At 35.3% G+C, this 15,216-nt stretch overlaps 1 protein-coding gene across 7 annotated transcripts in view; it reads left to right on the top strand.

The window, feature by feature from the left end:
• The first annotated feature begins 565 nt into the window (after window positions 1-565).
• The window catches only part of fhod1 (formin homology 2 domain containing 1), a 56,823-nt gene continuing 42,172 nt past the window's right edge, over window positions 566-15,216 (top strand). For 2 of the 7 annotated variants that reach the window (XM_051116140.1, XM_051116139.1), the window contains exons 1-3: window positions 566-889; window positions 3,258-3,364; window positions 8,168-8,232. In XM_051116140.1, the coding sequence (XP_050972097.1) occupies window positions 725-889; window positions 3,258-3,364; window positions 8,168-8,232 (337 nt within the window). In that variant the 5' untranslated portion in view covers window positions 566-724. The remainder of the gene's footprint in view (window positions 890-3,257; window positions 3,365-8,167; window positions 8,233-15,216) is intronic. The other 5 variants (XM_051116142.1, XM_051116141.1, XM_051116145.1 and 2 more) reach the window with 3 other exon arrangements.

Below are 15,216 nucleotides of genomic sequence, written 5' to 3'. Positions count from 1 at the left end.
AAAAACTCAGCTTTGAAATCACAGGAATAAATCACATTTTAAAATATATTCAAATAGAAAATGGTTATTTTAAATAGAAAAATATTTGACTGTTTTTGTCACTTCGGATCAAATAAATGCAGGCTTGGTGAGCAGAAGAGACGTCTTTAAAAACATTACAAATCTTACTGTTGAAAAACTTGACTGGCAGTGTACCTATTGAAAATATCGTGTTTACAGAAGCACTGTGTGTTTCATGGGAGGTAAAATAAAGGAGATTCTCCTTTGGCTGATGATGAGTCACTTGCTTTGCATGAAATTTGAACAACATACAAACAGAACCATAGCAAATAAACACAACTTGACCAGCAGATGGCGCCATAACAACATAACATAAACAACCCTTTTTTCCATAAAATAAATGCGAGGTCGTCAAGACAACAAAACATGTAATGCTGAATGGTTTATAACGTCTGTAACTGTCTTGAGTGACATCATGAACGGGAGCCACTGAGCTCATATCAATCGCTTTATTTTCAGGCGTGTGACTCCTTCAGTTGATTCGGTTCCTTGATGACGTCACTACTTTGCTCTTTAACTTGACTGCAGTCCGAGTTTCAGTTCAGTGTTGACAGCGGCGCGTGGCAGACTAGTCGCTTTATTATTTTGGATGACTGGTCGTAACAAACAGCAAACTGCGGTGGAAGCGAGTTCAGCTTTTAGACTTTGTGACCACGGATGAACCATGGCTACAATAGCGTGTCGAGTGCAATACCTGGAGGACTCGGACCCATTCGTGTGCTCAAATTTTCCCGAGCCCCGCAGACCTCTGCAGTATGACTTGAACGAGCATTTGCTGTTGAACGAACATATCGCCGGTATTCACAAACTGCTCGAAGCACCTCTGAAGGTCAGTAAACCTCATTTAACGTTAACGTTACCTCATGAAGGTGTGCTTAACTTACCTGCGCCGAATACCTGCTGAGCGTCAGCGTGTAAGGTAGAGTTAATTGTTTTAGGCATTAAACCTGCGTGTAACCTGAGACGGTGTGGCTAAAGCTTGTGTTGTTTAACAAAAGCCTTGCTTCGTTTAGTCATTTAATAGTCTATGGATTAAACTCCTGCTACTGAGTGAAAGTTTATGTTGTGATAGTGAAAGAGACGGTGTGCACTCAAATCTCAAATGCTTATGAGCAGAAATGCTGAACGTCAACATTAGGAGGTTGAGATATGAATGGAATAAGATTTGGAAATGTTAGATAGCATGTCCCAGGTTGATATTTTGTGTTATAAAAGTTTATCAAACATCTAATAGTTCATACAAACACAAGAAAAACATGGTATTTGTGCATCTAATACTTAAAAAGTCACGGAACACCAAAGTGTGCTGTGTTCATGGAATATTTCACCTATGTAGTGCCATTTTTTTGAAGGATGTAATCGAAGACATATGTGTTTCCAAGTGTCCTTATTTGTACACAGAAAAAGGTACAAAAGCTGTCACTAGGTCAGTACCCTTTCGTTCACCCAAAAACAAATGACTCCCGTTTCGTTCTAAACCCATAAGACCTTAGTTCATCTTCAAAACACACATTAAGATATTTTATGAAATCCAAGAGCTTTCTGACTTTGCATAGACAGCAACGCTACTACGAAAAGTTCAAGGCCCAGAAAGGTAGTAAGGACGTCATTAACAGTCCATATGACATCAGTGGTTCAACAGCAGATACAAAAATACATTTTAGCTGGGCGTTCACAAGAGTATCTACAATGTATGCGTGTGGTGCTGCTAATGCAGGAGCCGGCGTTCTGACGTAGGACGTCCATCTCTCTTAGTTCATCATCTTTATATTCTGTTTCAAATAAGTAAAGCTGGGCAAAAAATTGCCGTCCTTTCTATTTAAATTTTCAGACACGTTTACAAAGACTGTATGGGTCTTCCTCTGCTTGTAAACAAGGCACAGCAAATCTGGGTTCTGCGTCAGCGCTGTGAAGACTGACACTGAAGAGAAGAAATTGTTCAGTAAAGTTGGTATTTTTGTTTTCTTTGCGCACAAAAAGTATTCTCGTAGCTTCATAAAATTACTGTTGAACCACTGATGTCATGTGGGCTATTTATCGATAGTAGGGCTGTCAACGATTAATCGCGATTAATTGCATACAAAATAAAAGTTTAAGTTTGCCTAATATATGTGTGTGTACTGTGTGTTATTATCATGTGTATATATAAATACACACAAATTAATGTGTATATATATAAGAAATATGTTATTAATATACAAAATGATTTTATTTATATATAATATAAATTATATAAAAATTATAATAAATACATATGCTTGTAAATATTTCTTAAATATATACATGAATGTGTTTGTATTTATATATACATAATAATTACACACAGTACACACACATATATTAGGCAAACTTAAACTTTTATTTTGTATGCAATTAATCGCGATTAATCGTTGACAGCCCTAATCGATAGCTCTCGGATTTCATCAAAAATATCTTAATTTGTGTTCTGAAGATGAACAAAGGTCTTACGGATTTGGGATGACAACAAGGTGAGTGACAGAATTTTCATTTTTGGGGGTAAACTGTCCCTTCATGTACTAAAATGTATCACTTTGGTGCTAATGTGTACCTTTAGGTATAAGGTACAAAGTTATATCTTTTGAAAAGTGATAGCTGTTGTATGTTTTTCTTCTGATAGTGTACTTTTATTTGGCTGTATGATAATTTTAGTGTGCATGTAATTGTGCACAAGTTTGTTTGTGTGTATGTGTCCTTGAGTGCATGATGTGAGTGAATGTAAGTGACTCTTTGAGAGGGTCGCCAGAACTGCCCGCAGCTGGAGAGTGAGTTGATGCTTGCGGAAAGGGTGGGATCTGTAAACAGAAGATAAGCTCAGCTCCTCAATCAACCCATTATTACAGCACAGCTTCAGACGTGACTCCGTATCAAACAGCGCCATTCGGCAACAATGACCACTCTTTGTTGTGCACTATTTGACTGCTTATGTTGGCTGTTTTGTTTTGTATGAGAGCATGGTCATACACTTATAATGTTAATGTGTCTCAAGGTTTACACGTTTGAGATTGGATTTTCACTGTTATGTTGTAGTGTGTCTTGCCAGATCAAATGTGTGAAAAGAGAAATCTCATCTTCCAGTTGCACATTCAAAAAGCACAAGAGTCTGATATGAAACTGTTATCTGTTTACGTGCTGTCAAGTAACAATGCCAGGGATTTGTTTCTCTGTCTCTGTTTCAGTTAGAGGAGTGTGCACTGCAACTGGCTTCTAATGGCAACTACCTGGATCTGGATTCGTCCCTTGCTGAACAGAGAGATGATCTGGAGCAGCTCTATGACGACGTGGAGTAAGAATGACTTCACATTTTGCCATCCGATCTTTTCTCTCTTCCTCTCCTACTGTTTTTTTTTCAACTTTTCCCAGAGATGGAAACTTGCATCCGAGACACAATAAAAAAGGTTTGAGATTAGACCTGCAAGCAGCTGACTTGCCTTAAACTCCAAAATAGAGTCCAAAGTCAGTCTACCAGGAAAAAACATTTTTTTCAGACTACTGTGAGATTGTTTAGATAAAAGGGAGTCTGTCATGCACTCTCAGTCATAAAAACAAAAATTAATTTTTAACCGAAGTGCATTTACAGAAAGGGAAAAAAGGGACTTTTTAAATTTAATGACATTCTTCGCTTGCTGACTTGAATGAATAAACTGATAATTAGAAGTGGTAAGATGAAATGATTATTCATTACCAAAAACATTGTATACTTTGTTTAGGGATTAATTAATTAATAATCAAGGAAATCCTTTATTGTTTTGCAAATAAGTTTATAAAAGTAATTAGCAGCCTATTAAAAAGTAACAAAAGTGATGTGAGTCTTGACTCACAAGTCAGACAGAGGTCAATTTTTTTTTTTTTATATATATATATATTTTTTTTTTTTTTACTAATTTTTTTTTTTTTTGTCTTGATTTGGCCTTGAAAGACTTTAGACTTTTGAACACATCTGCGTCTTTTTAACCCTTCTTTTAATTTTCTTAACAAATAGGAAAAACAGCATAAATTGTGTAAAAGTGAAGGAATATTTCCATGCTTGGGTCAGTCTTGAGTTCTTAGTCATATTCAAGAACCAAATTAGGGAGAATTGTTCATAAGGTGAACGTTACTTACTCACACACACAGATATTCTTAGTGAGGCCAGAGGGAAGGAGTGGACAACATTAGTCACAGACGCTGGGAACGTGGCTTTATAATGATAGAGCGTTTAGAAGGGAGAGTGGATAAGAAAAGCTTACAACACTCCGCTGAGTCTGGTTTTTGGGATGTGCAACAACATAAAGTTTCGACCAGTTTTGATCTCTTGGGACGTTGTTCTGGACACGTTTAACTGCACTCAGCATTAGCTTTTTAAATACAAAGGGTGTTTCAGCACTGCCCTCCCGACTGCTAAATTTAGTCGTCTTTTTATTGCATGGTGGTGTCATCAGACTATAATCATGACATTGACTTCACAAGTGTCTTAATGCTCTTCCTGTAGAACATTTGTATGCTGGCTTTGTAGATCTGATACAAATGCTCCTTTGAGGTTATAAATAAATTTTAAAATTACTATTTGTTTTTCTTGCTATAACCTGGCCAACAAAATAAGGAAGTGAGAAACTTGACTTGTTTGTGGTACCACAGCTGCTACATTGCAGGTACTGTGGGAGGATTGAGTTAAAAGGAAAAGAACAGGTTTCAACTAACACACTCTTGTGGCAAATTTGTAACGATTTTATAGTTCATACAGTTTGTATGAATTCATACAATCTCATTTTATACATTTTCACATGCTCCTGCTTATGCTCCACTGATGATAAAGTTTAGGGATGGACTTAGGGGTGTCTTTTGTTTGTTTGTTTAAAAATTTTATGTGAAAATCGCCACTGTGCAAAATCAAACTAAACTGCCACCTCATAAAGTTACATTATTTTATGAGATTGATTTGATTTTAGCGCAAAATTTTGATTTCAATCCAGATTTAAAAGGGATCATGAATTGAGACATTAATTTTTCCTTGATCTTTTGACTCGTAAGAGGCCATTGTATTTTAAAAACATCCTGTAAATTTCAGAATTCAAAACTTCTTTTTAGTCTAAAAACAGCTTGTTTTGAATCCAGTCTGCTAAAACAAAGATTGTGGAATGTGCCACTCTATGATGTAATAGTGTGGCTAAACACCACCTCACACACCTCTTGTTGTGAAGACAACAAGATGCTGAACAGTGCCAAGTTGTAGAAAAACGGTCTTTGCATTGCCTTCCTTCTGATCCCAACATTAGGAAAGAGTGGATGACCTGTATTTTTAATGAAGATCCAGACTGTGTCAGTAAGCACTTGGTCCTTCATTCACTTTATTTTACAGTGGATTCGTTTACAAACAAGGCACAATTCAGCACGGGATTTTCAGAAAGATTGAAACTAAAAGATGATGCTGTGTGCCGACTATTGGATCTGACAGTAATGTTGCACCACACAAGTGTGAGAAACTGTTACTGTTAACTATTACATGCGCACTATTGCTTTGTCTGTCATTACAGACTTGATATGTACTGTGTAATTATGCATTTTTGACCTAAATCACAGCAGTGTCCATCTGTGAAGGATGTAGGCTGTCAAACATGCACAACTGTTAGCCAGTCATAGCCATGGGCGTTTACTTCCACGTCTACAATCCATCACGCCTATTCAAACAGCGTTCTGATGAGGGGGTCAAAAACGGGACAGGAAATAACCTATTACTTCTAAATTATTTTTGTAGATTATAAGAGCATTATGAGTGGACCTCTGAGAACAGTAAAAAAAAAAAAAAAAAAAAAGCTTAGAATATTAGTATTAGTGCATTAGTAAGAGGCGTTCAGTTGGTTTTGTTTAATTTTAATTAGACTATAGTTTAGCTCCCAAGATTAACTTACATGATATTTTAAGTAATTCAGGAGACGGACTGAAATTAATTGTCATCCATTTTTGTGCACCTTCAATGCTTGAGGTAAAAAAAAAAAAAAAAAAAAAAACAGTGACACTGTTTTTTTTTAATGATTTCTCTCATGTTCCCTCTCTAACTCTGGCTCACTCTTGTCTCTGGTGTAAGTGATAAAAAGCTCAGCCTTACTCAGCAAAAGGACAAATTGTTCTGCTTTGTCGTTTTGTTGTTTTGTATATTTTTAATCCAACTTCATTTCATATGTTCTTTCAGAAGAAAGAACATTTCCTGTATGTTTGTAGGTCTCCATCCCTGCACATCCATCCATTTGTTCTTTTGGAACAAAAAGAAAAGGTGGAACAAAAGGTGGAACAGAATTGAAACAACACTGCTGAATCTGTTATAGTCTGGAAGTGCAGTGATGACTCTATTCTCTCTGTGTTTGTTTAGTCTTTGACGCTATACTTGAGGAATTCCCCAGTTTGTGTTATTTTTGTAAATTAATGTCAACAATGACTAATTTCAAGATGAATTTTTCTTTGAGAGCCAATGAACATCTGTTCAGTCTCAATTAGATTGTAAATGTTGAATTTGAGTATTTGACATTTTATTAAGGAAAAACTTTGACATTCAATTAAATGCTTAATCGTGCTCAAAATGCGGACAAAATACAGTATAATGAGCAGCAGTTTTTGGGACGTACCATGATGCTTAACAGTGTCGGTACACCGTATCCACTAAGTGTGACAGTACAGCTTGGAGGAAAATTGCCTTGTTTAACCATGTAGAAGATAAAGTCATGTATAAAAACAGGCTAATTTATAAGGATGTATGATGACTTTGGTACATAAATTTGTGCACTGGCTAAACTGCAAACAATGCTTGGACTAATTTTTATTTTTCAGGTGAATGGTATTTATTATTAATTTATACTGTTGAAACCTTGCCAAACTTTTATCTAGAAGGTTTGTGACCTTTGAATATTCAGCATTACCTAATTATGACAGGTATCAGTTTCACTAAATCATTTATTAGTGTTGCTTAGTAACGCACAGTCATTGGACCCACCAAAAGACATGAGTGATTTCACACAGGCAGAGCCAGCGTTTTAGTGAGTGCACTGACCACAGCTTAGACTGACAGTCTCAGAATACACTGAACAGAGCTAAAATCCTGAACCACAGATCTAGAATTCTGAGTCAGCTCAAACTGAAGGATTGCATAACTTTGGAGCTGTAATACTACTTATACTCAGGCTGGAGAACCACTTAAAATCCAGCAGAGTGTAAAGAGATAAATTGTTATAATAACATATATGTTATAATTTTACTGTATTTGGGGTCAAATAAATGCAGCTTTGGTGAGACTTTTTTTCTTTTCTTCAAAAATCGTACATTAAAAAACAAAAACAATATTCATATGGTACTATGAGTCCAGATATTACAAAAATTATAATTTGAGATTCCCCCCCCCACCTCCCCATACTTCTCAAATCTACAGAATGCAAATGTTACAAAAAGCATAGTGACCTGACTGTTCAAGGAGAACTATGCCAGTGGAAGTGCCATCATTTCTCATTATGAAGTATTTTAATTAGGTGGTCTTATTTTTCTAATGGCTGTGTTATTCGGTTTGTGTTTATGGGGGTGTGTGTGTTTAAAGCATACATGGTGTGTATTTGTAAGCCGGCAAAAATGTAGCCACAGCTGGAGCTCCTTCAGGTTCGCTGAGATTGGCAAGAGGAAACACGTCATTTGAAGCAGCAGCTCTTGGAAAATAGAAGACAAAATTGGGGTGTGTGTGAGAATGTCTGTGTCTTTGTGACTGGGTGTATGAACCACACAGAACATCGCAAAGAAAACGTAAGCCGTGGAGAGGTCCATTTTTAGCCACGAACACTCTTGATGCATAGTTTCCATGCCTGTTTACTCTCTCTTTCCATACCTTAATCACTACCGACCCATATTCTCACTTTCTGACTCTGTTTCCAGTCTGCCTTCAGTGTAATGTGTGTCTGCAACTGTAATAATGACAAACTCACAGTATTCTTTAAATGTGTTTTGCGCCATCTACATGATCATTTAAGTAGTGAACAAAATTGAGTTAAATAGAATTCACCTAGAATGCTGACCAAAAGCACTGTTTGTGTGTGGGATAATATCTTAATTCTTAAATTTTCTTTTTTTTTTACAGAAAAGGCAAAAAGCCCATCTTAATTCTCCGTACGCAGCTGTCAGTACGGGTTCATTCCATTCTAGGTAAGAGTATACACACAGTAATACTGTGATTAACATATGACTAATTTGCATGCTCATTTCATAAGCGTTTGTATCTGTATTGCTGAGGTGGCAAGTACGTCATCTCTGGCTTTCCATTCTGGCTGATGGTTTAGTTTGTCTTGGAGAAGAAAAAAATGGGCCACAATTCTCCAAAAATGCTGAAATGGTATTATCCCTGTATGGTTTTTCGCTTTAGTTGGGAACATTCCAGCTGTATCTTCATAATCCCCAGTGACAATTTCAGGTTCAGCTAGCCTTTCATTGTAACAAGGATCTGTTAAAGTAATGAACATAAGATTTCCCCACTTAATAGTTCAACTACAGTTGGTATAAGTCAGCACCTTTACATGACTTTTGCACAGTTTTTTTGCCCCAATTTGCAGTATGGACATGTTGATGCTAGATGCTAAAAGTCTGAGCGATTCTGCACATTTTTGGCAGTCAGAATGAACAAATTTCACCAAAAAAATTACACGGCGTATGATGTGCACATACTCTATTTTAAGCTGAACATCTTGTTCGGCTTAGAGTATATTTTTAAAAGATTTTACAACCTATTGTTTTTATCTTAAATCTTCTATTGACAAGACACATTTTGTTGTGTTCAGAACAACTTGAAAGTCTGGTAGTGCATGACTCTCAGTTGTCTATTATATAATGCCCAGTTTTTTTTTTTTTTCTGTAACCACTTACAGAGTCAGCACATGTATTTCGCTTGTGCAAGGTGAGCTAATATTATGTCATAGCATATACATGAAACAACACTTGTGTGTGTTCTCTGATCATTAAGATGTATTTTGTGTGTGTCCAATTGTGGGATATGAAATCGTATAACTTTTATCTCAGAGTTGCGAGACAAACTCACAAATCAGACTTTTTTTTCCTCAGAATTGAGATATAAACCTGCAGTTGCGAGTTATAAAGTCAAAATTGTGAGACAAACTCACAAATCTGACTTTTTTTCTCAGACTTTTCTTGCAATTGCATGATGCAATTCTGACTTTTTTTCGCAGATTTGAAAGATACTCGCTATTGCAAGTTATAAAGTCAGAATTGCGTGATATAAACTCACATATCTGACATTTTCTCACAATTGCAAGACATAAACTCGCAATTCAGAGAAATAAACTCTGAAATCTGACTTTTTTCTTGCAATTGCATGATGCAAACTCACAATTCTGACTTTTTTTTTCTCAGGATTGTGAGATATAAACTCAGAAATCAGGCTTTTTTTCTTAGAATTGAGAGATACTTGAAATTGCGAGTTATAAAGTCAGAATTGCGTGATATAAACTCACAGATCTGACGTTTTCTCACAATTGTGAGACATAAACTCGCAATTCAGAGAAATAAACTCTCAAATCTGGCTTTTTTCTTGCAATTGCATGATACAAACTCGCAATTTTTACATTTTTTTCTCTCCGAATTGTGAGATATAAACTCAGAAATCAGACTTTTTCTCAGAGTTGTGAGACAAAAGGGACGGGACTAGTTTTTCAGGGGTTTTACATTTGTGTTTCACAGATGTGCTTCGTGATTTTAATCCCATCTGAATCTGCCACGTCTGTTTTTCTCACACAACGTCTATAATAATTCCAGAGCTAATTACCTGCGTTTTTGGCAAACTCAGTGATCCTCTGAGAAAACTAATCGCATCCGAGTGCGAATGTCTGTGATTGCCCGACAATATTTTTTTCACTGTGCATTTTCTTGTGTGTTTTGGCCAAAGCGAACTGCCGTAGACTCTCTTACCGCACGCATTTTAGATGTGTTGCCTCTCGGCAAAGAAATAGTAATAATAAAATCAAAATGTCTATACGCAATGTACGCATACAGAGCGTGTGATCTCTGAAACGCCCGTTTCTACAAAACGGACTCTCCCACCTCTGTAATAAACACGGAGATGTTAGTCCCGTCCGAATTGGTTTCGATAAGTATCGAAACTCAAACGTAGTTTAGAGAACTAGTCCCGTCCGAATAGGGCTAAACTCACAAGTCTTTTTTTCTTGCAATTGCATGATACAATCAGAATTGTGAGATATAAACTCAGAAATCAGAAAGACTTTTTTTTTTCCTCAGAGTTGCAAGACAAACTCACAAATCTGACATTTTTTTCTCAGAACTGAGATATAAACTCGCAATTGTGAGTTATAACGTCAGCATGATATGCATGATATGAACTCACAAATCTGACATTTTTTTCAAGACAAAAATTGCAATTCAGAGAAATAGTCACAATTCTGACTTTTTTTTTATTATATCTCACAAATCTGACTTGTAACATGCTGTTGCGAGTTAAGTCAGAATTGTGAGATGTAAACTTGCAATTCTGAGAACATATCAGAATCAATCTATCTTTTTCCCCCCTCAAAATTGGACTTTATAACTAGAAATTGTAATTATATCTAACAATTGTGAGAAATAAAGTCAGAGGTTTATAGATTTTTGCAATTGCATAATACAAATTCGCAATAAATTTTTTTTCCCCGGGCTTCCATAATAATCCCCTTCAAAAATGTATATACTTTGAAAAACATTAATTCTCAAATAGCTTATTTAAATGGCTGTCGAATTTTTGATGTTTGGAATGTAGTTGCAGAGATGCCTCTGTTTCCTCTCCACATATTTAGAAAGTGCAGAATGAATGGCACCCTACCAATGTGACCAAACTAGAATACTCCAGTTTATAATCAACATGCCCATCTGCACTGCAAGTGTCAGTAGTACACTGTTTCATGTGATGGTATAAATATTTAATTGTTCACTTACTTGAAATTTTGGATTGTTTATTTAAATGATTATTGATTTTTTTTTTTTTTTTTTTCCCCAAATAAACTGGAAAAAAAAATGGTGGCTGTTAAAAAGTTGCCAGGGCCTAATCACACCCCTGTTATTAGCTGTCGTTTCATTAGTATTGTGTGACCATGTAGTGAACAGACGCGTAGGTTGAAAAAAGGACTACCAGAAAGCTAGTGATTCACTCTGTGCATTCACTATGAATGAACACCTGTCTGCTCTCCATTCTGTCTGTGCATGCATGTTTTGTCTTGCATTATATTATACTGAATTATTTTTCTACTGATGGAACATGTTTGAATGCATATTGGTTTTTGAGTGTGAGCTCTGTGTGTGTGTGTATTTGAGTGACACAAAGAGAATAACATGCCTCAAGACAGGACAGACCGGTCCAGCCCTGGGGTTTCTGGGTTACTGTGATATGCAACACTCCCAAAATGTCTTTGGTATTGCTTTTGTGGTCCTGCACAGTAGATAATTATTTAGCAGTTTTGCATAGTAGATTTTTATTTCTAAACTACTGTCTTGTCATAATTGTAAAGGCAATGCTGAGTCGTTGTCAGGAATGTCAAGTGGAATGTTCAAGAGTTTACTCACATTGCCTGTTTGTTTTCTTTGTGTCTCTGCATGAAGCGTTTCTCTTTTGAGATCTGAGATGTTTTCTGTTTTTATTGACTGCTTAAAATGGATGAAAGAAAAATGAAATTTCTTGGCAGTGTTATGTTTTGTTTTGTGTTGTTTTTTTTTAACTTGTTATGTTAACATTAACTTGTTAACTTATTAATGTTATCAAATTTAGATCAGTTTGAATCAAAGTGCACATTAATCCACTCAGTCCAACCCCTACAGGGCTATTGTAGTGTCTGGCAAACTCTCAGTTTTATTAATTGAGTCGAGCTACGCTCATACTTTCACTCATTTGTTACTAGTGGCCAGGCTCCATTCCAGTGCTCACTGTGACTGCATGGTCACATGACTTTGGCTCTTGAACTTGAGCCACCAGTGCTGTATTAATGCTGTCAGTGCCAGCTGGCCCAGCCAATCAGATACGAGTAAAAATAGTGGCTGATTTTACTGAGATACAGCATTTTTAAAAAGCCATTATTATTAGTCATGTCTGTTTATTATTTTGTCTTTTGGAACTGGAACAGGCTTGTCACTTGGTTCATAACTATGTCTAGAGTAATGGGTAATTTTACATAGTTGCTTTGCCTTCAAAGTAATGCATGATCTTTAACCAAAACTATGCATATAAATAGGACTTTAAAGGTTCATGTTCTCCTCCTCCAGTGACGTTTTTGAATTACTCTTAGCTGAATCACAACTTGCGTTTCCCTGTTGGCGTAATTCACAATTTTAAGTGTGAATTGTACTTTTTGGGCTTTTTTTTATGACGTTATGTTTTCATACTCTTCCTGATATCCAGCAAGTTCACTCATTTTCAGAACACTGTGTTCCTTTCCATGCAGTATCAAGTGTGTCCTCTGTTCATCTCTGCTGCAAACATAATTTATGGAAATGAAATAATCTGCTGAGTTACTTCCCGGGTATCTGAAGGAGTGTGTAAAATATGTATATATCCATTCAGGATAAACAGACTACTGGCTTCGCAATTTGTAACTCCACAAAGGCTTATCAGTATGTCATGTATACATTGTAACTCAAATAAGTGTTAAAGTTACAACATCAGTTATTTCCAAAAAAAATAAAAAATAAAAAACATTTCCTTTGATAACAACCACAACCTCTGTCCCATTTTATAATGTGTGGTTTCAAGGTGAAAAAAAAAAATAACTTAGACCATTATCTCCTTTGGTTTTCCTGTTTAGAAATAAGCTGATGCTACATCCTTTGTCTTATAGTCATGAATGAATCATAATCATACTTCTAAATGGAAATTTTAATGGCAAAACAAATTTTTTATGTCAGTTTTAGGATATTTTCTAATGTTTTTATTTTTCAGCTGAGTGAATGAATGTGTGTGTGATTGAAATGGCACTTTGCACAGGTTCCCACAAAACAATGTAGTACATCATATACTCAATCAGGGGTTTTGTTTTTCCACTCTGCCAGTAAAGAGTCCTCAGCTTACAGGCTCTTGCAACATTTATTCTTGCTGTAACTGGATAAATTAAGCAATACCATGTTATTGTTTTTTTCTTTGAACTTTGTACACATGGAATGGATTCAGTTTTGAACTAATAATACTTTTGTTTTATTTTCTTGCATGTTTAAATGTGATTTATAGACTTGGAAAAGTAATGTAAATGGGCTCCAAGAGTTTGTGTATATGTAATATATAAAAATTCCAGGTATGCCAAACTTTAAAATATTTTTCATTTTTTAATCCTCAATAGTCAATCATGTAAAACTGGAAATGGCATTGACAATAAGGGGCCTGCTAATAGAAACAGCTTAGACTGACCATTTTGAATTTCTGGTTTCTGACAAAATATGAAGATATGAAGACGTGAAGATATGTTCAGTTTTTGATAGGCTATGGTATACACTACCAGTCAAAAGTTTTTGAACAGTAAGATTTTTTTTTAGAAGTCTCTTATTACCAAACCTGCATTTATTTTTGATCCCAAGTACAGCAAATACAGTAAAATTCTGAAATATATTTGCTATTTAAAATAACTGATTCCTGTTTGAATATATCTTTAAATGTAATTTATTCCTGTGATGAAAGCAACATTTTTTACATCATTACTCCAGTCTTCAGTATCACATGATACTTCAGAAATCAATCAAATATGCTGATTTGCTGTTCAAGAAACATTTATTATTATAATTTAAAAGTTGAGTATATTATTTTATAAGCTGAGTATATTATTTTCTGGCTTCTTTGAATAGAAAGATCCAAAGATCAGCATTTATTTGAAATAAAAAGCTTTTGTAACATTATACACTATACCATTCAAAAGCTTGGAGTCAGTATAATTTTTTTTTTGTTTGTTTTTTTGGGGAAAGAAATTATAGAAATTAATACTTTTATTTGGCAAGGATGCTTTAAATTGATCAAAAGTGTTTATAAAGATATTTATAATGTTACAAAAGATTTCTGTTTCAGATAAATGCTGTTCTTCTGAACTTTCTATTCCTGAAAATGGTCTACTCGGCTGTTTTCAACAACACAGAATATTAGAATGATATTTCTGAAGGATCATCTGATACTGAAGACTGGAGTAATGATTACAAATTACAATTTAAAATATTTTCAAATTGAAAACAGTTATTTTAAATTGTAAAAATATTTCAACATTATACTGTTTTTGCTGTACTTTGGATCACATAAACGCAGGCATGGTGAGCAGAAGAGACTTTTAAAAAAAACAAAACAAAAAAAACATGAGAAATCTTACTGTTCAGAAACTTCTGACTCTGTAATACTGAACAATAGATTTTGATGTCTATCAAAATTAAAAGCAACAATTAGCTGTTTTTATATGCTTTCTTTAAATTTGAATAAAATCGGTCAAAATAATCACTTTTGAGAAAGTGCATTTAAAAATGCTCAGTAAGCTCAGAAAAATGCTGTGGCAATTTTTGAAGTGTTTCCCAAGTAATTCTGTGTAGGAGGAACAGTGTCATTTAAATTGGCCAACAGGAAATGCCATGCTGCAGATAGGTCATCCCTAAGGCCGCAGGCTTCTATTTCCTACTGTGTTTATGTGAGGCTGGGCAACAGGACATACTGTTCAAATTTTAGAAAAGCCACCCGTATGTCTGTCATTAGCATTGATTCTCTAACAACTCTACAGGCCCATCTCCCTCACGCAGACATGTGAACATGAACCACATGTTGTAGTTTTCATAGTCATATAAACGTTTTATGTAATCACTTCAAGTGGTGTTTCAAACCTTGAAGTGTACAGCATTGTGCCAAAACTGGACAGCTGGGTTTATTTTTATATCTGATGCCACCCTGCGCACTGTTAGCCCTCATAAATGCCTCTAAAATCTTTCTTGCATCTACAGCTTAAATATTTAACTCTCTCCAGCTCACATAAGCAAAGTGACTTTTGGATCTAACTAAACTGTTAGCTGATCTGCTTCAAATCCCTGTGTCTCTGTACTGCAGGGTTCCCACAGTCATGAAAATCCAGAGCTGAAAATCTTTGTAAACGTCTTGGAAATTTCTTTAAAAAAAAAAAAAAAAAAAAA

This window comes from Labeo rohita, chromosome 7 (genome assembly GCF_022985175.1).
Source record: "Labeo rohita strain BAU-BD-2019 chromosome 7, IGBB_LRoh.1.0, whole genome shotgun sequence".
In the NCBI taxonomy this organism is placed as follows: Eukaryota; Metazoa; Chordata; class Actinopteri; order Cypriniformes; family Cyprinidae; genus Labeo; species Labeo rohita.
This window is presented reverse-complemented; position numbering and strand designations above follow the sequence as displayed.